This window comes from Drosophila miranda, chromosome 2, assembly GCF_003369915.1.
Source record: "Drosophila miranda strain MSH22 chromosome 2, D.miranda_PacBio2.1, whole genome shotgun sequence".
NCBI classification, from domain to species: Eukaryota; Metazoa; Arthropoda; class Insecta; order Diptera; family Drosophilidae; genus Drosophila; species Drosophila miranda.
This window is the reverse complement of record NC_046675.1, coordinates 23,309,634-23,333,328: the sequence shown is the minus strand read 5'-3', so window position 1 is coordinate 23,333,328 and position 23,695 is coordinate 23,309,634. Positions and strand designations below refer to the sequence as shown.

At 45.1% G+C, this 23,695-nt stretch overlaps 3 protein-coding genes across 7 annotated transcripts in view; 1 reads left to right on the top strand and 2 right to left on the bottom strand.

Moving 5' to 3' along the window:
• LOC108155503 (glutamate [NMDA] receptor subunit 1) overlaps positions 1 to 2,798 on the bottom strand; it is a 14,901-nt gene extending 12,103 nt beyond the window's left edge. The window contains exon 1 of the mRNA XM_017286341.2: positions 2,660 to 2,798. The gene's annotated coding sequence lies outside the window, so the exon portion shown is untranslated. The remainder of the gene's footprint in view (positions 1 to 2,659) is intronic.
• Positions 1 to 23,588, top strand: part of LOC108155501 (inositol 1,4,5-trisphosphate receptor) — a 27,413-nt gene extending 3,825 nt beyond the window's left edge. For 2 of the 4 annotated variants that reach the window (XM_017286336.2, XM_017286335.2), the window contains 19 exons: positions 11,793 to 12,109; positions 12,166 to 12,236; positions 12,298 to 12,413; positions 12,485 to 13,283; positions 13,341 to 14,560; positions 14,620 to 14,795; positions 14,853 to 15,008; positions 15,067 to 15,220; positions 15,281 to 15,425; positions 15,505 to 15,531; positions 15,608 to 16,269; positions 17,012 to 17,512; positions 17,574 to 20,351; positions 20,414 to 20,606; positions 20,675 to 20,803; positions 21,141 to 21,313; positions 21,378 to 21,542; positions 21,601 to 22,062; positions 22,125 to 23,588. In XM_017286336.2, the coding sequence (XP_017141825.1) occupies positions 12,009 to 12,109; positions 12,166 to 12,236; positions 12,298 to 12,413; positions 12,485 to 13,283; positions 13,341 to 14,560; positions 14,620 to 14,795; positions 14,853 to 15,008; positions 15,067 to 15,220; positions 15,281 to 15,425; positions 15,505 to 15,531; positions 15,608 to 16,269; positions 17,012 to 17,512; positions 17,574 to 20,351; positions 20,414 to 20,606; positions 20,675 to 20,803; positions 21,141 to 21,313; positions 21,378 to 21,542; positions 21,601 to 22,062; positions 22,125 to 22,691 (8,595 nt within the window). In that variant the 5' untranslated portion in view covers positions 11,793 to 12,008 and the 3' untranslated portion in view covers positions 22,692 to 23,588. Of the gene's footprint in view, positions 1 to 4,542; positions 4,741 to 11,792; positions 12,110 to 12,165; positions 12,237 to 12,297; positions 12,414 to 12,484; positions 13,284 to 13,340; positions 14,561 to 14,619; positions 14,796 to 14,852; positions 15,009 to 15,066; positions 15,221 to 15,280; positions 15,426 to 15,504; positions 15,532 to 15,607; positions 16,270 to 17,011; positions 17,513 to 17,573; positions 20,352 to 20,413; positions 20,607 to 20,674; positions 20,804 to 21,140; positions 21,314 to 21,377; positions 21,543 to 21,600; positions 22,063 to 22,124 lie in introns of those variants that run through there. The other 2 variants (XM_033390001.1, XM_017286337.2) reach the window with 2 other exon arrangements.
• Positions 6,032 to 7,624, bottom strand: LOC108155504. Of its 2 annotated transcripts, XM_017286343.2 has the most exons (4): positions 7,194 to 7,624; positions 6,840 to 7,136; positions 6,396 to 6,774; positions 6,032 to 6,252 (listed from the first exon to the last, which is right to left on the bottom strand). In XM_017286343.2, exons 1-3 carry the CDS (start codon positions 7,315 to 7,317, stop codon positions 6,449 to 6,451), a joined length of 747 nt encoding a protein of 248 aa, XP_017141832.1. In that variant the 5' UTR covers positions 7,318 to 7,624; the 3' UTR covers positions 6,032 to 6,252; positions 6,396 to 6,448. The 2 variants fall into 2 exon arrangements, with proteins under 2 accessions (XP_017141832.1, XP_017141831.1); XM_017286342.2 differs by having other exon boundaries at positions 6,840 to 7,622.
• Positions 23,589 to 23,695: the final 107 nt, after the last annotated feature.

The following is a 23,695-nucleotide window of genomic DNA, read 5'->3' as shown; positions in this document are numbered from 1 at the left end:
GAATAATACATGAATATTTTGTAGGTCTCTTTCATTAGGGTATACCCAGTGCGGACTGACATAAGATGTATTAGCCGCTGACGGTTTGTGTTGTACTATTTAACATATCGTACGAATTACGTGCCGTGGCTAACATTTCATTTAATTTTCATTGCCGCTTTCAGGGCTATGGGAGGGGGGGGGGGGGGGGCGTGGTGTGGAGATGTACTGCAGTTTCCGAGCTTGATTGCATGTGGCTGGAGGAGAGCCCACAGAGCCGACTGCCACTGGCCACGCCACCACCCAGAGCGAGTGGCAATGTGTGTGGATATGGATGTGGCGGTGGCTTCAGTGTAATTTGAACTGACAGTTGGACAACAATGGAGGCGAATCTCATGCCCGACATCGGCGGCCTGCATTTGATGAAAAGCTTTATTGATATATTTGCGGTTTTCGATTTTCCATTTGTCGTTCTATATTTTGCCATTGAAATGAGAGATAGAGACAGATACTTTTTAATGAAGGCCCAGCAGGAGCGAGGGCAAATTGTTTGACTTTTTCCATTGTCCATCGAATTGCAAATTGGATTTCAAATGAATTTCTGTGCAGGCAGATCGGATGCTGTTTAACTGTTTAACAGAGAAAGGATACCCTTCAGTTCCGAGTGGATCGACCTGGCCAATTTTAAGATAATTTAATTTGTGAAAAATATATAAATGGGAATTGTTTTATGTGCTCCTCTTCCAGTGGCATGCCCCCAGTCGAACAACTCCCCAAAGAGTCATCGTCTCCGTTCTCGTCTGGCAGCAGACAAAAGCTTCAATCAAGAAAGCCCCCAGCCCAGCCAGAACTTTTTGAACTTTGTCTGGGAGTCGCTTCTTGCATCCACGCCCTGTTGCTTTAACCTTTTATCCCTTTTTCTTGCCCCCAATTCATTGTGCTCTTTGTGTGCCCCGTTTCGTGGCTTAGAAGGGAAAGCCATCTAAGCCAATAACCAAGTCAAGGATGTCCGTCCAGCAGCCCAGGACTTTCGCTAAAGTGTTCGCAATTCCATTTGATATTTTCTTGTGTATTCTACAGCCACACTCGTATTTTCGTAGGCAATTTTCCCCAAGCATTTTTCACACACGAATTGCCAAAACATATGTACGTACAATATGAGCCATAGCCCGATTCCGCTTCACTGCATCCCCCAATGCCCGACCCATGACAGGACCTTTGAGCCAGGGGGCCCATTCTGTGCAGGATTCCAAGCCTTGCACCATTGACGGTCTCCATTTTTTATTTTGCTATTCTCTTCATTGTTGGGGATAAGTGCTTTATGGGCAGCTATTCGATTCGATTCGATGGGCTTGAGCAACTATTTGGGTTTGGAACCAAACAAATAGAGAATATATTTGGGTGGATTATTTGCTCTCGGCTTCAGGGAGGATAGGAGAGAGTATTGGTTGAGGGATTAATTATCTTTTGACGTGGGAGTGTGCCTTGATCCCTCGAGTCTAAAGTCGATCATGCACACGACATGTACATAGATTGTAGTTGGATTCAGTGGAGCTCTCCATTAAACAAAACCTTTTCCTTTGTAATCCTAAATAACATGGTATTTATTTTTAAACTCTGTTTTCCTATCAATTAAAGACAGAGAGGAAGCGATGCATAGCATACAAATGGAATCTTTACAATCTTTGGAATATCCCCTTTATTGCTAAATTTAGAAAACCTTCTGAAGCTTCAATAATGAAAAGAAGATACGCCCTCGAAACATTTTCAATAGTTTCCCATGAAAGTATATTTTGTGCTTGCGAAAAAAACTTTCTTTTGTCAATCATAACCACTCTTTGATTCATTATCCGATAGCCAGGAACTATCAAAATGTTGCATTAATCTTGGATCATTATCGACCAATGTGGTGTTCGTTTGTGAAGTGGAATTGCGTGGTTTTCTTTGGTGGGGATACAATATTTGATCGAACAATGGCCCCAGGACCCACAGGTACAGTATGTAGATGATGATGCCCACAATGATGATGATAACACCAACGATGACGCTCCAGACGATGCATTGGGCGGTCATCGAGGGGTCCATTATGAATGAAAGAGCCAGCAGCCACGCCTTTACACGGAAAGAAGTCACTATTTGCAGTCACGTTTCCTACATCACAGGGGCCGCATATCCATGTCCATTATGAAATCCATATCCTTGTCCTTTGGCTGCTTTCACTTTTAACTTCACTTTTCACTATAGGTTTTTCGAGATGGGGCTGGAGAGTCGCCTGTAATCAAGTTATTGGCTGGCGGGGCAGCAGCAGCAGCACTGGGCAAAGGGAGTGGGCGGGAGTGGCAGCAGGCAGGGCTTTAAGTTATGCAAACACTTTTGTGTGCCACTCCTACGGGATGCTTTGCTTTCTCTATTCTTTTTGCGCACACACACACACACACATACACACAGATAAAGAGAGGCGCAGAGAACTTTCAACACACACGCACAGGGATACACCGTGTCGCATCCGTATCCTTATTTTGTACAGGAAATTTGTTGTATTTGAAAACTCTATTTTTCGATATTTTATTTTTTCTATTTTAACGTCTGAATAAAAGCCTGAGAGCTTTTCGCTTCACACAAAAATCACACACATAATAGGATACATTCTCTCTTCGAAGGATGCTGCTGCCATACGCACCGTGTGGCAAGGCAACGCAAGGCTTCCGTTCGACAGACTCCGCCTCGGAGGACTCGGGTGCTTCGTTTCGTAAACCGAGATTCTTTCCTTTCGATGGGCACAAGTTGGCGCTTTGCGCCTTGCTCTAGAACTGAAAATCCCGTTAAACTTTCTCTGCCACTCTCCTTAAGCTTTCGCGCTTTAAGCTCCTTGGAAAGCTCCTCGAAAGCTAAGCTACGCCTGCGCCTGGCGCATGTAAACAAATTGTCCACCCAATCCATCTCTTGTTTTGTGCTTTACTCTTTGCTGTTTTCCTTCGCCTCTCCAGCTGTTTGAACACGTGTTTGAAACAGCTGTCTTGGCTACTGCCTCTGCCTCTGTTTGCGTTTGCAGCGACGCTTGGCGGCGCCCCCCATCCGGGGGCCACTTGTGGCTCTTTCGCAGCGGTTCCCACGCATGTGATACGCTCCACGCTCCACTTATCGCCACCGAGAGAGCTTTTCGTTTAGTTGCTTGGCTGATTTTCATGGGTTTCCCGGCTGCATGTGAAGTGTTTTCTGTTCTGTGACCCAATACGAATCCGCGTACGATACGACAGTTAAACCACTTAACCATCCACTTAATTGATTGCCTTTTGAGCACCCGATGATTAGCATTTCTGTCTAATTTGACAGCCCGATAGCAGCCAACATCGGGGGAGTCATGCGATTTTGTTTAAATTATAACTTAATTTTAGTCGCCGGCTAAACGATGTGACGGGAAAGGTCACAATGTGTGTTGCTTGGGGGTTCGTTTTTTGAAGGGAAATTTATGAAGGGAACAAGAAACAAACAAATAATAATAAATTAATTTATAATAATAAAAATTGATATTTTTAAGAATAAATATATTTTATTAAGTCAATAAATTAATTTTGAGTTATGTGTGAAGTTTCTTTAAAGTTTCTGTTAAATAAAAGTGTTTTTTAATTAAAAGTTGTATTTGTTGCATTTTTATACCATACTGTATCTTAGGATTGTTCCCATAATTTAAATGTTATCTGTTTGAAAGAAGACATTAATTTGTAGCATAAATAAACCAATAAACTACATATGTATACATATATTTTTATTCTATCTAGGCCAGAGCGTCCTTGTTCTTAACTGCTCCCATATCGCAGCCACATAATGTAGGACTGGTCCCAAAATTTAAAAAAAAACACCTGGCCACCGCTGATCTAGACATGTCTGTCATTCTTTTTCTTTATATGTATTTATGTGAATGTTTCTACGCTTTTTCTACTTTTCAAATAGTTGAAGCAACATTGGGATATTAGTATAATAAAAATGTATGTACCTGTGCATGCACTTATCTTATGTCTAACATGAGTTATCGCTATGTTTGTTACATTCACCAAAACAAGAGGCCAAAAACCCTTTTGAGCCACGACCCTGACCCGGCGGCAAGTGCCGCCGCATTAAGCCAGGGCCCAGGCCAAGTCAAGTCTTTGTAATCGCATGAGAGAACCTAAGAACAAAAGGAAATCATATATGAATTAAATTTGCACAAGAAGCAACAGGGGGCTGTTGGCAGGGGGCTAGAACCACTCACTGAGGCGAAGGCACAAAGCGGAAGTCAAACTAATTTCCCAGCTGCCAGCAAAAACTACTACCAGCAGAAGCAGCACTAACAAGGCTAATTCCGAGCGTTTATGCGTAGACTCCGGGATAGCAGCAGCCCCATAAATGAAAGGAAAAGTGCTTTTGCTTACCGAGTCCAAATCGTAGGGAAAACCCACTCAAAATCGGAGCAGAAGCGGCATATTTCGGCGGTTAAAGCTCCACAAAAGCTTGTCGCCTGAGCTTTTTGTTGCTCCATGGAGAACTTTTTCCAGCATTTTCATTTAGGCGCTAGACGTTTGTAGGTCGTCGGTTCGTATCTCTGGGGGCCGTGTTTCCTCAAAAAATAAGACAAATCCCCACAAATCAAAGTGCTGTTGTTGCCCCTTACGCGCACAAAAAAGAATTTCCCATAGCAATTATTCATTGAAGAGTGTTATTTATTATAAAAATCACGCGAACCCGAACAAATGGAATGCTATTTTTTGTGTTTACTTGAAATTTGTAAGTTGAAAATGTACACCTGGAAAAACAGAAACAGGGAGAGATTCTACGGGGCGAAAAGCCTTCGTGTGGCGGCGGCCCAGCTTCAGCTTCCGCCACCCACAAAATACAAAAAAAAAGCGGAAAAATATCTGAAATACCGAGTCATAGATACATTCGTCTGTGTGTGTGTGTGTGTGTGTTTGTATCTATAACTATATTATCTACCGCCCTCTCCACGCCCAATCTTGTTACGGGGAGAAATCGACGATTATTGTGATTTTAATTGAGGCGCCGCTTGTGAACAAAATGTATATTCAAAATAAATCCCATTTTAATTGTCCGCCAGAGCCAGAGGAGGGCCAGGAGAAGGAGCAATTGTGATAACAAAATAATTGACTTGCTGTCAAAACAGATTCCAATCCGCCTTCCGCGAAAATGCCGTGAAAATGCTGAAGACAAACACAAAACAAACAAAAAATAATTGTTATGCTGCCCAGGGAAAGGTCATGGAATGGTAGGAAAAGCTGAGATGTGGGTGGGGATGTGGGGGATATGGAGCTGTGGCTGTGGCTGAAGCTTTATTTGATGGCACAGCAGCTGCTTCCTGCCTTCAATCATCTCCTTCTGCCACTCCCCCCAAAACGCCCACTCTCTGCTCTGAGCCGGATTTGGGTGAATTCCTGGGGGACCAGCGTCCTCCATAAAGTGGCCGGCCGTTTCTAAGGAGAAGAGAAATTTATGAATTTTTCATTTCCGTCACTCGGCTGGCATTGGTATTCCGTAAAGGAAGTTGAACTACGAGAGGCTTATGCTAATAAAACGAGTACTGACACCCTAGGAGAATGTTACAGAAGGAGGGTCTGCACATTTCAAGAGGTTCTTGGGGTTAAGGATTGCATTAATGCAGAACTTACTCTTAAGCTGTTTACCCTTCCAAACGTTGGTAGGCTTATATAATTATTATTAATTATTATTATAATTATAATTATATTATTATGAAGGATTAACAACAAGTGATGTGCCAAAACATGTTCTCAGCGGGTTTCAAAAGCCTTTCAGAGAGTATTAAACCTTTGTCGAACGGCGGCAGTCACAATTGTCTTATCCCCTTCTTCTTCTTTTTCATCTACTTCGATCCTCTCACACGCAATACACTCTCGCAACTGTTTCCACCATGGCATATTCTCTTATCAATACTCTCTCAGCAACAAAAACAACAACAAGCGCCTGACTGCGCGCGGTTTGCTCTTTGTTGCTGTTTTCTGTCCAACGATCGTGTCGGCAAACAAACGGAACTCTTCGTCGTTTCTTTCGTTTTTCGTATATTTACGTCCTCCTCGGCATAACGCGGGTAGACTGACAATTTTAATTTGGGTTGCGAACTTATAAATTAACATTTTACTCAATTTTGATTCTAAAAAAAAATTATTCATTTTCAGTATTCTTACTAATTGTAATTTTCCCAGCATTGGAGGATGTATTGGGAAATGTGATCAAGTTCCACACTTCGGAGTTTGGGAACTCTGTCATCTGCAATAATAAAAATCGTTTAAGTTTCGGTAAAAGTTCACTAAAGAGCAGACACTCAGTAATTCCAGCGTAAGGTCTATAAATATATTTTGGTCCCCTTCGTATAATTGAATCTGTGGAGCTTAAAAACTGCAAGCGCTTACATTTTCCGAGAACTATTATTGTATGCTCCGCATAGAATTGGTGTCGATTATTTCTAGGTGATGTCTAGATGCTCCAGTGTGTCTCCGTACTTTGAAACAATGTCAGCAATATTTTCTGTGTTGCATTCACTCGATAGCAATATAAACTTTTTGAGTTTCGGACATACTGGCAAGTCCAATGGCATTTCAAAATTGCTAAGTATCAGCAACTCCAATTCAGGATATAAATAATCCTGTTTTACATCTGAGGGATACTCAAAACGGTTCGTAGTGAGTTCGCGAAGCCGTGGAAGATGGGAGCATATTTCGAAAATATTTCGTGCATCATTCGAATGTACATTCAATTTTTCCAAGTGTATCAGTTCCTTTATGTGTTGCTCTGAAACAAATTTAAGGCACTCGTCAAGGAAATTCTGTTCGTATCAAGTAGTTTAAAATTCTTACCCTGGCCCATCGAAATGCTCTCCAACTTCAAATCCTTGCAGTATGGATTCACGTGCTGGAGCAGATCCGATCCGCGATAATGCAAGACATCTATGGAAAGCTTTTCAATGCATCTCATTTTTAAAACACGTTTTAAAGCGTCTACATTTTCATTGGTTATCATCAAATCGGCATGCCTGAGGTTGATGCAGTTTTTTTCTATGAGCTCTCCCAGTTCGTCCACAACCTTAACACGTAGCATTGAAATAAACTCAACATTTGATCCGCATAACGACAGAATAACTCGAAGCTCGTTGTCTGTGTAGGCCTCATTTGAATTTATTTCTTCATGGACTAAAAGTGACTTATACTTTCCTTTAGCGTGGTACGCAAAAACGCATCCAAGTTTCTTGTTTACTTGGGCCAAACTCAGCTTATCTTTCTCGCTGAGGTATTTAAACAGTTCTCCAGTTAATTCAAGTGGTAGCTCCGGCAGCATTTTGAAGCAGAAACACGAACAAAACCCAACAGCAAAGAGAACGAGCGATTGAATTATGTATGTATATCGATGTTTTATTTGCCAGTCCGTCCGGTGGAAATAAATGTACCAGCCAGAGTCCAGTTCAGCTTCAGAAGAAAACGTTTGTCGATTTGCGGAGATAATGGTTGTACCGGCTCCTGATTAAAAACTTGAAATACGTTTGATATTTCTCCTCTTTTTCGAGCGAGTCCAGCTAACCGCAGGTTTTTCTTTTTAATTTGCGAGCTTACTTCTCTATTGGCACCGAATACACATTCTGTCGCAATTCACTTTCCTCTTCCCTTTTTATACCCAGCCCTACTGAGAGCGCTTTGACGCCATCTTTGATGAGAGAGAGAGAAAAACACGAAGATAGCTGAGTACTGAGTAAAATAAGACCCGAAAAGAGAGCGAATTTCATCATGTTTCTGCATGTTTGCCTGCATACTGACACACAGATGGTCCCCGAAAGAGAGCAGATGTGGTGACGAGCGTATACATAGCTGTTTCACTTTGTTGCGGTTTTCTGCCCGCTTTGACTATTCTTCCAATTCGTTTGCCGCTCTCTCATTGCTCTCAGCAACAACAACAGACGCCATCTTTGATGAGAGAGAGAGAGAAGATAGCTGAATACTGAAGCACAAGGAATCACGAGCGGGACTGTACTTTTCTGCCTTTGTTTTGCTTTTTATGATCTTTCCTCCTTGAAACCATTTTTATGATAATATTGCATGGAATTTGCGCACAAAGATAAATTATGGTTGAAAAATTATCTTAAAAAATATATTAGACAATAACAAGAGAAAATCAATTAAATATCATCAACTTTTGAGCTGCTTTTAAAAGATCTATGACACTATCTATCTACATATCATATTAAAGTACCCCCGACATCCTGCCACGAAATCTACTTCAGTTAATAAAAAAATAAACAAATGTATGCAAATGGCAATACTCGTGTGTAGTTTTAGCTGCCGAAATTTGTATTTATTTATTTTATTATTCCCGGTGAATATATCATATGGAATATATTATATGTATATGAAATGATCAGAATGAGTGTTTCTTTTCGTTATTTATTTCTGGTGATTAGTTGGAGCTTAAGGGAATACCCAGACAGCATACAAATGAGTAGCCTCTGGAGAGTCTTATGGAGGGAGGGAGCTCATGGGGTTTGAGGGGAATATGGGAACACGAATTATCAGCAGATGTTAGCCATAAGCCCCGATTGATGTATGTAGGCTTAAAGTTAATCACTATCATTGACAGCGGCAGTCACTAAAGATATCTATTCTGCCACTTTTCCCACTTCACGACTTTCCTCAGAAGTCGCAGCAGAGCCCCAGCAAACGATAAACAGAAGGTAAGGACAGTCGCCGGAGACCTGGCTAATCCCCTAACTATTTCAAACACAGAACTATGTACATACATATGTACATATGTATACTAATTTGTATTACGACAAGAAAATAGGGGTATAAAATACTAATTATTATTATACAAGGCGCAGCATAACAAAATTAGAAAGCCAACCCAGACAGACATTGATGCTGAACAAGAGTTTATGGGGCCAGAAACGCTTTCTTCTGGCTACTACATACACACCATATAATATAATCCTCATCAATATAATATATGTAACCCTACCAGCTAAAAAGAATCAAAACGAAGGCAGAAAAGTACAGTCCCGTTCGTGATTCCTTGTGCTTCAGTATTCAGCTATTTTCGTTCCTCTCTCTTTCTCTCTCTCATCAAACATGGCGTCAAAGCGCTCTCAGTAGGGCTGAGTTCGTAAGGGTTTTTTTGGGAGTGAGAGCAGGTAGTTGAAAAAAGCCTGTTGTTGTTGCTGAGAGCAATGAGAGAGCGGCAAAAAAATTGGATGAATAGTCAAAGCGGACAGAAACCCGCAACAAAGTGAAACGGCTCTACACTCGTCACCTCATCTGCTCTCTTTCGGGGACCATCTGTGTGTCAGTATGCAGGCAAACATGCAGAAACATGATGAAATTCGCTCTGTTTTCGGGTCTTATTTTACTCAGTACTCAGCTATCTTCGTGTTTTTCTCTCTCTCTCTCATCAAAGATGGCGTCTGTTGTTGTTGCTGAGAGCAATGAGAGAGCGGCAAACGAATTGGAAGAATAGTCAAAGCGGGCAGAAAACCGCAACAAAGTGAAACAGCTATGTACACGCTCGTCACCACATCTGCTCTCTTTCGGGGACCATCTGTGTGTCAGTATGCAGGCAAACGTGCAGAAACATGATGAAATTCGCTCTGTTTTCGGGTCTTATTTTACTCAGTACTCAGCTATCTTCGTGTTTTTCTCTCTCTCTCTCTCATCAAAGATGGCGCCTGTTGTTGTTGCTGAGAGCAATGAGAGAGCGGCAAACGAATTGGATGAATAGTCAAAGCGGGCAGAAAACCGCAACAAAGTGAAACAGCTATGTATTCGCTCGTCACCACATCTGCTCTCTTTCGGGGACCATCTGTGTGTCAGTATGCAGGCAAACATGCAGAAACATGATGAAATTCGCTCTCTTTTCGGGTCTTATTTTACTCAGTAAAAAAACACTTTTCTTATCTAAAAACATTTTAAATAATTTCTGAACATATTTTAAGCAAATTATGTTTCCGAATTCCACGAATATTTCCAGACAAAAATTCTTTAAAATTTGAGGGAAGTAATAAAAGTACTCTGGGAATCACTTAAATGTTGTGTAATATAAATTTTGGGTATAATTAGTACACACTAAAAATAGTGGGTAACGGGAAGTAAACAATCTGATAATTGCCACATGCAATGGGAAGCACTAGGCATACTATATTTTTAGTATATTTTTTTAATTACTTTTAAATATCAAGATTAGTACGTACTGCAAAATATATATGTATGTACATACAATATGTGTATGGGTTTCAACAATAGAATGAAATTGTTTAAACTTTCAGATTTTCAATGTTACATACATATATGATTTTAAATTATTTTCTTTTATCGTTAGCTACATTTGTACATTTACATTTATACGAAATATGTGTACCTTTTTTTGACCCTGCAACCTATTCAAGCATCTACTTCAAAGGAGGGGAAAACTTTTCTCATACGCCAACTTTCGCTTACATTTTACTGAAAAACTTGTGAACCACTTGCTGAGAGAAAACCCCCTTCAGAAAACTTGTGTGTGGATCGATGCCTTGAAAGTCAGGCAAAACAATGGCAATGCTCTGTAGAATAATTTCTGTGCTCATTCATAATGCCGCCATTATCCACAGACAATTGGGGAAAGAAATCATAAAAAGCATACTACACGCTCCCAAAGCGACAACTGTTTGAATTGGAGAACCAGTCCGGGCAATGGGTAAAAACAGTCCATGGAATGAGGAAAAAGTGCCGGCGGAATGGATGTGTTTGTTGGAAGCATTAAGCATACGCCGGAGTGTCACCAAGAAGTGAAAGGAATGAGAGGGTGGCACCCCACACTGGCCGCCCTAGTCTCCGGAGGGTGGTTACCATTACCATGCTGGGTGGTGGCGCCACAAATTGTTCAAATGGGGGGTCGGTCCATAAATATTTTATCACCCGATGGCCCCGAAAAAAGACAACAAAATACATACTTACTTAATTGAACAAAATAACCCCCACTGAGTGTAAAGCTTTTTATACGATTGGAACTACAGGGTTTAACCAATTAGGGGTTATATAAATCTATATAATCAGCCAAAATATATGATATAAATTTGTAAGAAAAAAAGGGTTTTCTCTTGGTAAAGTTGGATTTCTTTAAGGGATCTTCATGGAAAATACTGCATTTCATTGTACAAATAAGATAAAAATATGGACGCAAAAGGGAACTATAAATATAATCTCGAAATAGAAAAGATTAAAGACAGTTGTTGACGGCTAAAACAGGTTGTAAATTCTCATAGACACAGATGTTTATGTACCATACATCTAAATAACTCTTGTATCTTTTTAGCGAACTGAGATAAGAATAGAAAAGAACGATTCTAGGTACTTGAACCAAGGACTAAGCACTTGAAGTGGGAGAGAACATATGATATTATTGACCCTTAAAATTCTATCGCATTTATTGACTTTATTCCCAATTAAAAGAGGCTTAAAGATGCAATAAAAGTGTGTGGCTGTGGGCATAAACAAATGTTTAAGCAAATGAAACGAACAGAAAAATTTGATTCCATTCTGAAGAGTTTTAATGGATTTTAAAACCCATAAACAATGACCTTCAACGTGCTCTTGTGGGGTTAATGGGATAATCAAATCTTTTCTACAAATTAATTTAGCGTTTAATTGCATTTCAATTGTATATAATTTAATGCTACTTCAAACCCAACCAAAATCGATTCTAAATGGTTTATAACATTAAGCATCAACCATTCCCCCTTTGACCGTATCGCAAATGTAATGTTTGTTCTCTTTTCTGTGAAACCCCCTCAGGACATAACGAGAGGAGGACAAATCATTGCAATTAACTCGCGTAACCGAGCCAACAACAAAAGCAACGAGAAGAAGACCCTAGAACCCACTAGAGCGAGAGCCACGTGAGACAGGCAGAGAGGCAGAGAACCCCCGGGGGCCACACCACACCACACCACACCACACACATCCCTCCTCTGGCACTCTCTGGGCCCTCCCGCCCCGCCAAAACAAAGCATGGGCGACAATATAATTGGCTCTGCGAGCTTCCTGCACTTGGGGGACATTGTCTCCCTGTATGCAGAGGGCAGCGTATGCGGATTCTTGAGCACACTCGGGTAAGTGTCCTTTGACGTGAAGGAGATCTCCCGCTAAACGTTTGCCCCTTCGACAGCCTGGTGGATGATCGCACAGTTGTATGCCCCGAGGCGGGGGACTTGAGTTGTCCGCCCAAAAAGTTTCGAGGTAAGTTGTTCGAAAAAGGAAACTCCACTGAATCCTTAATGATTTATCTTTATCCCTTTAGATTGCTTGATCAAAATATGTCCAATGAATCGATATTCCGCACAGAAGCAGTTCTGGAAGGCAGCCAAGCAATCGGCCAGCTCCAACACAGATCCCAATCTGCTCAAGAGGCTGCATGTAAGTGAAAAATGAGAGACGAAGCCCAAGGAAGAGTTTTTCTTAACGACTGTGTCCGCCTTTATTTGTAGCACGCGGCGGAGATTGAAAAGAAACAAAACGAAACGGAGAACAAGAAACTGCTGGGCACATCCATCCAATATGGCCGCGCTGTGGTGCAGCTCCTGCATCTAAAGTCCAACAAATATCTGACTGTAAACAAGCGACTGCCCTCGCTGCTCGAGAAGAATGCGATGCGCGTGTACCTGGATGCGAATGGGAATGAGGGCTCCTGGTTCTACATCAAGCCGTTCTATAAGCTCCGCTCCATCGGGGACTATGTGGTGGTGGGGGACAAGGTGATACTCAGTCCGGTGAATGCCGATCAGCAGAACCTGCATGTGGCGGCCAGCTACGAGCTGCCCGACAATCCCGGTTGCAAGGAGGTGAATGTGTTGAACTCGTCCACATCGTGGAAAATCTCCTTGTTTATGGAGCACAAGGAGAACCAGGAGCACATACTCAAGGGAGGCGACGTCGTGCGTTTGTTTCACGCGGAACAGGAGAAATTCCTCACCATGGACGAGTACAAGAAGCAGTATCATGTGTTTCTGCGTACCACAGGACGCACAAGTGCCACGGCGGCGACCAGCAGCAAGGCCCTTTGGGAGATTGAAGTGGTCCAGCACGATTCGTGCCGCGGTGGAGCAGGCGACTGGAATTCCCTCTACCGCTTCAAGCATCTGGCCACGGGACACTATCTGACCGCAGAAGCGGAGGTGGATGTGGCCGCAGGAATCTCTGCTTCGGCGGTGGCGGCACATGAACTGCTGCTGGGGGACTGCAGCAAGGATTCGGGACTGAGCTCTACAATGAATTCAACACTAAATGGTAAGGATCAACCATTAAAAGTGGCTTCCTATAATCGATCTCCTTTTTTCCTTCCAGAAAAACCCAAAGGCAAGCAATACAGACTCGTTTCCGTACCCTATTCCGCTGACATTGCCTCGGTTTTTGTGCTGGACGCCACCACTATGGCCCGACCGGACAGTTTGGTGCCGCAATCCAGCTACGTGCGGCTGCAGCACATCTGCTCGAACACGTGGGTGCATGCCACATCGATACCCATCGATGCAGACGACGACAAGCCGGTGATGTCGAAGGTCTGCTGCTCCCCCATCAAAGAGGACAAGGAGGCCTTTGCCTTGATACCCGTCTCGCCCGTGGAAGTGCGTGATTTGGATTTTGCCAACGATGCGTGCAAGGTGCTGGCGCTGGTCACCAGCAAGCTGGACAATGGCAGCATTTCAATCAATGAGCGGCGGGCGTTGATCTCCCTGTTGCAGGATATTGTTTACTTTATAGCTGGAATGGAGAACGAGCAGAACAAGACTAAGGCATTGGAGTTTACCATAAAGAATCCAATCAGGGACCGCCAGAAGCTGCTGCGGGAGCAGTACATACTCAAGCAGCTGTTCAAGATACTGCAGGGACCTTTCCAGGAGCACACCGCAGGAGACGGTCCATTTCTCAGGCTGGATGAGCTCGGGGATCCGAAGAACGCGCCGTACAAGAACATCTTTAGGCTGTGCTACCGCATACTGCGACTGTCGCAGCAGGACTATCGCAAGAATCAGGAATACATAGCCAAGCACTTTGGCTTGATGCAGAAACAGATCGGCTACGACATCCTGGCCGAGGACACCATCACCGCGCTGCTGCACAACAATCGCAAGTTGCTGGAGAAGCACATCACTGCCGCCGAGATTGAGACATTTGTGGGTCTTGTGCGCAAGAATATGCACAACTGGGACTCGCGTTTCCTCGACTATCTGTCCGATCTGTGTGTGTCGAATCGCAAGGCCATTGCCGTCACTCAGGAGCTGATCTGCAAGAGTGTCCTTAGCGACAAGAACAAGGACATACTCATCGAGACGCAGGTGAAGGCTCTGAAGAGCAGTACGACCCTGGTGCGCTGCTACAAAGGCACTACCGAGGATGTGTGCCTGGCCACGCTCACCGAAGTGGCGGGCGATGACGAGGATCGTTCCGATGTGCAGTCCACATCCACCACCACTACGTGGGATAGCGCGAGCTTGAATGAAGATGAGGAGCTAATGTCGCCGGGCGAAAAATACGAAATACATTTGAAATGGACAGGACAACCGGTGAGGGACAGAGGGAATGCAATGCAGCATAAGAAGATTATAATTTCTCTCTCTTTTAGAGCTCTCGATCAATGGCAGATCTGGCCGATTCAGTGGCCGATGGCTCTGAGCAGGACGCGGCTATCCTGAATTATTATCGCCACCAGTTGAATCTGTTCTCCAATATGTGCTTGAATCGTCAGTACCTGGCCCTAAATGAACTCTCCCCTCGACTGGACATTGATTTGATTCTCAAGTGAGTTTTGTTTCAAGAAAATTTAGACTTTCCTTCTATTCTGTAATGTTTTTGCAGATGCATGTCGGATGAGACGATGCCCTACGAGCTGCGTGCCTCCTTCTGTCGTCTGATGCTGCATTTGCATGTGGATCGTGATCCCCAGGAGCCAGTTACGCCTGTGAAATATGCGCGTCTGTGGAGTGAGATACACACAAAGATGTCCATCATGGAGTGAGTAAACCCCAGAATAAAGAATAAAACCCCCAGTGCTGATACTTCTTTCTTTTAGCTACGACGGGAAGAACCAGCAACCGGATCAGAACAAACAGGCATGTCGTGCCAAATTCAACACGACCATTGCCTTTGTGGAGAACTATCTGTGCAATGTGGCCACCAAAGTATGGCTCTTTACCGATCAAGAGCAAAATAAACTCACATTTGAGGTGGGGGAATCGACAGATCGACAAAGACCTCTAACTGAAAGGTTTTTCTCTATTTTTTAGGTAGTAAAACTAGCCAGAGATTTGATTTACTTTGGCTTCTATAGCTTCAGTGATCTGTTGAGGCTAACCAAGACGCTGCTCTCCATTCTGGACTGTGTGTCGGATACTTCGACGGGTGGAGCCTTTGCTAGCACCGATATTGATTGTAAGTATCCGCCAAAGAATGGATATTTATCTTAGAGTTTTGTTCATTTGTCATTTTGATTGGTATTTTCATTGACAAGCTGTCGAAGAGGAGACAAAAGCAGAGGGTAATCATTCATCACAGATCTAAAGGAAAAGCCGTGGCCTCTCATTTATATATTTCGATTTTCCTCCACATTACAGCTGAAGGTGGAGTCCTGCGTTCCATTGGTGACATAAATACGGTGATGACATCGTTGGCCCTGGGATCCGTGGGTCAAGCCATTGCTGCCCCTTCAATGGCCCTGCAGCAGCGCAAGAGTGTGTCCCAACTGATGAAGGAGTATCCCTTGGTGATGGACACCAAACTAAAGATCATCGAGATACTGCAGTTCATACTGGATGTGCGCTTGGACTACAGAATCAGCTGCTTGCTGTCCATCTTCAAGCGGGAGTTTGACGAATCCGATGTGGCCGCTGCCGCCACGAATGGAGGAGAGTCTGGCACGCCGCAGCCCCAGTCACAGTCTCAGGCACAGCCATCCCCTTTGAGCACACCCAACGATCCCAGCGATCCCATGGCCAACGCAGAGTCTATGGCTGCCGCAGCAGCGGCTGCCGCCGCCACAGCAGCGCGTCAGAAGAACATCGACCTGGAGTCCATTGGCGTACAAGCGGAGGGGATCTTTGACTGCGAGCGCAGCGATGCGGCCAATCTGGATTTGGATGGCCAAGGCGGACGCACTTTTCTGCGCGTACTCCTCCATCTGATAATGCACGACTATGCGCCGTTGGTCTCGGGTGCATTGCATCTGCTTTTCCGGCATTTCAGCCAACGCCAGGAGGTCTTGCAGGCCTTTCGACAGGTGTGTGTTCATCAGAGGGAGAGAGAGATTACATTTTATCATTGTTTTTTGATTATTTCAATGCTTTTGCAAGGATATAATGAAGAAAGTAGAATTTAATGTTTTTACTATCTAGAATTTGTAAGAGTTAGAGTCAGCGGTGGGCAGGCGTTTCTGATTTTGGGAGCAGTAGCGAGACTCAAGTACCATTCTCGGTAAATCTCTTTTGCACTTTTCGCTTGTGCGTCTCGAGTCGACCATCAATCTGGCCCTTCACGGAGCAAGCACGTGCCCACCGCTGATTTAGAGAGCCATAATTTATTAGAGCCATCATCTACCCACTCGCCATTATATCATTCATTTGTTAAATTTGGAAGAGCATTGTAGTCCTACGGCATGCCGTAGATCTTATACGTAGCTTTTGAAACTCAACTAACACTTTAATCGATCTAATCTCGTACTCATCTTTTCTCTTGTGTTTGCATGCGCTAACTCTCTCAATCTCTCTCTATAATAACCATCATATATATATCGATCGAATCGAACCGAATCACTATATATCGTGTAAAATCGTATTTCATATATATAACAAAACTACTAAAACCACACCAAAAACTATAAAAAAAACTAACAAAAGTGGACGTATTCCGCATACCGTACTGAACGCTCTTTTGATTTTGTATGTACCCATGATATTTTCAAAACGAAAGCTCCAAGGAAAACCTAGCAGATCCTAACTAGTAGCATTTTCTGCCCCTTGCAGGTGCAACTTCTCGTCTCGGACAGCGATGTGGAGTCGTACAAGCAGATCAAATCTGACTTGGATATCCTGCGGCAGAGTGTGGAGAAGTCCGAGCTGTGGGTGTACAAGGCCAAGGCCACGGACGAGCTGGGGGGCACAGATCCGGCGGGAGATGCCGTCAATGTGGAGTACAATGCGGCTCTGTCGCAGGAGCAGCGCAACGAGTACCGCAAGGTCAAGGAGATCCTGATGCGAATGAACAAATTCTGCGTCACGGCCTCTGGCTACGGCCACGGATCATCGGTGGTGAAGCCGCGCAAGCACGAACAGCGTCTCCTAAGGAATGTGGGGGTGCACACTGTAGTCCTCGATCTGCTGCAGAATCCCTACGACGAGAAGGACGATGAGCTGATGAAGGAATTGATGTGTTTGGCCCACGAATTCCTGCAGAACTTTTGCCTTGGCAATCAGCAGAATCAGGTTCTGCTCCACAATCATCTCGATTTGTTCCTGAATCCCGGAGTAAAACATTTAAATATATATATATTTTGAAGTATTATAATAATTGTGGAATCCCTTGCAGATACTCGAAGCCAAGACAGTGTGTGCCATCTTCAAGGATAACCTGGCACTCTGCAATGAAGTGACGGATAAGGTGGTCCAGCATTTTGTGCACTGCATAGAGATCCATGGCAGGCATGTGGCCTACTTGCAGTTCCTGCAGACAATTGTCAAGGCGGAGAATCAGTTCATACGCAAGTGCCAGGACATGGTGATGCAGGAGCTGATCAATTCCGGGGAGGATGTGCTGGTGTTCTACAACGACAAGACCTCGTTCCAGCACTTTGTGCAGATGATGCAGCAGCAGCAGCTGGCCCGCATGGAGAAGCTCAGCGACGACAGTCCGCTGAAGTATCACGTGGAGCTGGTGAAGCTGCTGGCCTGCTGCACCATGGGCAAGAACGTGTACACGGAGATCAAGTGCAACAATCTGATCTCGCTGGACGACATCGTCACGGTCATCTGCCATCCGCTGTGCATGCCCGAGGTGAAGGAGGCCTATGTGGACTTTCTCAATCACTGCTACATCGACACGGAGGTGGAGATGAAGGAGATATATGCCTCGGGCCACATGTGGAACCTCTTTGAGAAGAGCTTCCTGGTGGACATCCATCAGCTTATCTCGAATGCCGCCGCCAGTGCGAACAAGACGCTGCAGGCGTACGTTTTGAATGGGGTGACCAATCTGCTGGGCAGCTTCTTCTCCAGCCCCTTCTCCGACCAGAGCGCCATCGTGCAGACGCGTCAGTTGATCTTCGTGCAGCTCCTGCAGTCCGCCTACCGCCTCACCCAATGCAAGTGGATGTCGTTGGCGGACCGATTCAATGTCGAGAACTGCATCCGTACGCTGGTCGAGTCGGCCAAGATGCGGAGCATCGCATTGCCGCTGGAGCTGGAGCAGCAGGTGGCCAACATGTCCAGCAAGACGGCCATGCTCACACGGCAGACAACCAAGTGGCTGCTGGCTTCGAAGCAACCAAAGTACGAGACCCAGCAGTCGGCCACCCTGATGCGCTGGGACCGCTCGATCATCGAGGGCCTGCAGGACATTGTCTCGCTGCTGGAAGATCAGCTGAAGCCCGTGGTGGAGGCGGAGCTCTCGCTGCTCGTGGACATACTCTACCGCTCGGAATTGCTCTTTCCCGCTGGCACAGAGTCCCGCAAACGGTGCGAGAGCGGGGGCTTCATCCGCAAACTGATCAAGCACACCGAGAAGCTGCTGGAGGAGAAGGAGGAGCGCATGTGTGTCAAGGTGCTGCGGACTCTACGCGAGATGATGGCCATCGACGTGAACTACGGCGAGAAGGGGGACGCCCTGCGGCAGACGCTGCTCCTGCGCTACTTCCAGTGCAAGAGCACGCCCAGGCTGGAGGAGGATCTGTTGTCGCCCCTTCGAGCAGCCGTGCCTCCCATGTCAGAGATGGCCAAGCAGCACCATCTGGTGACCCACGGACCGGGGGCCAAGTACCTGGCGAGGGCGGGCAAGACCCTCCACGAGATGCAGAACCATCTGGACCGCGAGGGTGCCTCTGATCTGGTGGTGGAGCTGGTCATCAAGTCCGTTCACTCGCCCAACATATTCGTGGAGGCCGTGGAGCTGGGTATCGCGCTGCTGGAGGGCGGCAATCCGATCATCCAGAAGGGCATCTTCCAGAAGTTCCTCAGCGACGACCTCAACCAGGCCTTCTTCAAGGTCTTCTTTGAGAAGATGAAGGACGCCCAGCAGGAGATCAAGTCTACTGTTACGGTGAACACGACGGACATTGCCGCCAAGGCTCATGAGCACAAGGCGGACACAAATCTAGAGTTGGATAAGATCTCCCGCAAGCATGGGTTGAAGAGCAATGGAGTGGTCATCACGGAGGAACTGAAGCGGGAGCTCCACAATGCAGGACTGGCCACAGTGCGGGCGTATGGCAATGCCCGGAACATCCACTCGGGCGAGGAGAGCTCCTCGATCAGTGTGAACAGTCCGCTGGAGGATATACTGGCCGAGAAGCTCGAAAAGCACAAAGACAGCAAGGAGCAGCGCAATCAGCTGTCCAACAAGGTTCTCGTCATGCAGCCGATCCTCCGCTTCCTGCAGCTCCTCTGCGAGAATCATAATCCCGATATGCAGAACCTGCTGCGCAATCAGAACAACAAAACGAACAACAATCTGGTGTCGGAGACTCTGATGTTCCTCGATTGCATCTGCGGCTCGACCACCGGCGGCCTGGGTCTCCTGGGGCTCTACATCAACGAGCACAATGTGGCGCTGATCAATCAGACGCTGGAAACACTCACCGAGTACTGCCAGGGGCCGTGCCACGAAAACCAGAACTGCATTGCCACCCACGAATCGAATGGGTTGGACATCATCACGGCTCTGATACTGAACAACATCAATCCGCTGGGCGAGAACCGCATGGATCTGGTACTGGAGCTAAAGAACAACGCCTCCAAGCTGCTGCTGGCTATCATGGAGAGCCGCGGCGACAGCGAGAACGCGGAGCGCATACTCTACAACATGAATCCCAAGCAGCTGGTGGAGGTGGCCTGCAAGGCCTACCACCAGGAGGAGCTCATCGATGAGCATGACGAAGCGGACGAGCCGGATGCCGCCACCGACGACGACGATGCCACTGTGAGTCCACGCGAGGTGGGCCACAACATCTATATACTCTGCCATCAGTTGGCGCAGCACAACAAGGAGCTAGCCGGCCTGCTCAAGGCCTCCGAGGATCCACAATCGGCCAGCTTCGATGCCAAGACCAGCCAGGCCCTCATGTACTATGCTACGCACACGGCGCAAATTGAGGTAAAGATCTATGCACATTTCAGGGATTATCTTCCAATCTTTGTGTACATTTTTCTTTATAGATTGTACGCAATGATCGTACGCTGGAGCAGATTGTCTTTCCCATACCCGAAATCTGCGAGTACTTGACCACGGATACGAAAATCAAAATTCTCAACACTGCCGAACGGGATGATCAGGGCTCGAAGGTGGCTGACTTTTTCGAAAAGGCCGAGGAGATGTTCAACGAGATGAAATGGCAAAAGAAGCTTAGAAGTAGGCTTACACTATTCCCTTTCTGGGTCACCACTTAGGACCCTAGCTAACTTTGGACTCTCTTCCAGGTCAACCCTTACTGTTTTGGATCAGCAGCTACATGTCCCTGTGGAGCAACATACTCTTCAATTGTGTGGTTGTCATAAATATAATTGTGGCCCTTTTCTATCCCTTCGATAAGAGCAATACTGTACCAGGTGAGAGAATATATGTATGTAGGACGAGAGATCGAGAAAGCTAGAGAGCAAGAGCGCTAGATGCTAGACACTGCTGCTAGCCGCGAGCGAACGAAAAGCGAGAAATCGAGACGAATGGAGCGCGAACGCAGCTCAAATGCTGGCCGAAAGCAATCGGAGAACGGCCAGATAATGAACGGAAGAACTATACAGCTTGGGATGCTACAGTATATCTAACTATGTTTCGATACAGTGGACAGTACAATAAGTCGAAAATAATAGTGAATTACTTTACTCGTGCGACCCAACAGTTTCCAAAGATTAAACCATTTGAAAATTAACTTTTTGTTACCTACAGACCTGAGTCCGCACATTTCGCTGCTTTTCTGGATCATAATGCTACTCTCGTTGGTCTTTGTGATAATGCTGCCCCGTGCATCTGGCATCCGAACACTTATAGGCTCCGCCATACTGCGCTCAAACTTTTTGCTGGGACCAGAGTCAACTCTCTGTTTGCTGGGAGTGGTCACGGTATGCAATCGAATACCTACATATAAGCTGTTAAAAGATATCTAATCCGTTATCCTGTTTGCAGGTCACACTCAAGAGCGTTCATATAGTCAGCATAATGGGTAACAAGGGTACACTAGAGAAGAAATTGATCAAAATAATCACCGATATGCAGTTGCTTTATCATTGCATTTATATTGCATTTTGTTTCTGTGGTCTGATTGTTCATCCATTCTTTTATTCCTTGTTGGTAAGTTGTATGATCCTTCTGCACCTTCTGCTCTTTCATCATAATTGTTCCTCCCCAGCTTTTCGATGTGGTCTACCGCGAGGAGACGCTGGTCAATGTCATCCGTTCGGTAACACGCAATGGACGCTCGATAGTCCTGACCGCTGTACTGGCTCTGATTTTGGTGTACCTGTTCTCCATCATTGGCTACATGTTCTTTAGGGATGACTTCCTGGTTAGTGTGGACTTTGAGGAGCAGGAGAACGCCGCCTCACCACTGGGCATGGCCATGCCACCAGTGACCATCTCAGTGCCGCCAGCAGTAGAAGAGTTTTGTACGGCACCCGATGCACTGGGAAATTGTGAAGGCAGCAAACCGCCACCAGCTTCGAGCGATGTGGCTAGCAATGGCGCCAGTGCTGGCGGCGATGTGAAGGAGCGTTCGTGCGACTCTCTGGTCATGTGCATTGTGACCACTCTGAATCAGGGACTGCGGAATGGCGGGGGCATTGGAGATATACTCAGGGCGCCCTCCAGCAAGGTATTCCAACTATCATTTTGATTTATTTCTATATCACTAATGTGTTTTTTTGTTCCTTGCAGGAGGGTCTATTTGTGGCTCGAGTAATCTACGATCTGCTGTTCTTCTTCATTGTGATCATTATCGTTTTGAACCTGATCTTTGGTGTGATCATCGACACCTTTGCCGATCTGCGATCGGAGAAACAGCAAAAGGAGGCCATATTGAAGACGACCTGCTTCGTGTGCTCCCTCAATCGATCAGCGTTCGACAACAAGACCGTCAGCTTCGAGGAGCACATAAAGAGCGAGCACAACATGTGGCACTATCTGTACTTTATTGTTCTGGTCAAGGTGAAGGACCCCACTGAATTCACTGGTCCCGAAAGCTATGTCTACGCCATGGTCAAGGCTGGCATACTCGAATGGTTTCCTCGCCTACGGGCCATGTCTCTGGCTGCGGTGGATGCGGATGGCGAGCAGATTGAGCTACGCAGCATGCAGACCCAGCTGCTGGAGACGCAGTTGCTCATCAAGAACCTATCCACGCAGCTGCACGAGCTCAAGGATCACATGACGGAGCAGCGCAAACAGAAGCAGCGCTTGGGTCTGCTCAACACAACGGCAAACAGCCTCCTGCCGTTTCAATGAATTGAATCCCGATTAGAATATAATAGAACCCTTCTTTGCACTTAATTTTGGTAAACATTCCCTATGCACCCACATAGATATGAGAACCATAAAGTATTGGCACCATGCCCAATATAACAACCTCTTCGAAACTCATTCTAAGAGGGGACACTCCTGGAGTGATACAAGATTATTTACCTCTTCGAATGATCCGAGTATCGAGTGTCTCCGAAATATACTTCTGTATTAGATTCGAATTCCAAAAGCAACAAAACAAACTTGCTCAAATAACATCCCTCTAGACATAATCTTCGAAATTCTATGCAAAACCAACAACTAACTGAATAACTGAATATAACGTATAGTGAACTCACACTCAGAGAACTTAGGGCTGTTAACATGTTAATTAGTGAGCGTGTTACGCATTTTTTCACAATTTTAGACAAGGTTTTTCCACCTTACCTCTTATACCCTACCCTCTTATACCCTTGTTGACTCTAAAATACCTGAATGCTAGAATCTAGAATCGTAGTTAACTTGAAAATGTTCGCCGAGCGACCTCAAAAACCATTTTCCGAAAACATTTTGCGCTGTTTTAAGTTACTTACTTTAGTTAATTGTTAATACTATATACGAATAATTTCTCATAAGTTTTGTAATACCAGAAAACAATCGATTTGCAATCAAAACTAAATATTGTGATTACACCTTTTTCCATTTCTATTTCGATTCCGTTCCGTTTTCATTCTTTAATGGTTTACTTAGTACTCGAAACGAGTTTGTTGGTTAAATTCATTCTAAGCTAACATCTAGATTTTGTCCTAAGTGAAACTAAACTACAGTTAAGTGCAACTTTATATCTTTACATATAAATGCATATACATAAATATCTTTTAAATAAAAACTACCCGATTGATACGCTATCATCTTTAAAAAGTAGGTCTTGGGCACCAGCAACAATTTGATATTTTTGGATTTCCAGGACTTTCTCGAGAGGATCTGAAATTACGATTACAATAAAAAGA

Bases quoted from the DNA above. Each gene is read 5' to 3' on its own strand.
- LOC108155504 (XM_017286342.2), bottom strand. From the start codon at position 7,317: ATGCTGCCGGAGCTACCACTTGAATTAACTGGAGAACTGTTTAAATAC. The intron at 6,775-6,839 runs GTAAGAATTTTA...AATTTGTTTCAG, and splicing joins GAGCATTTCGATGGGCCAGG to AGCAACACATAAAGGAACTG.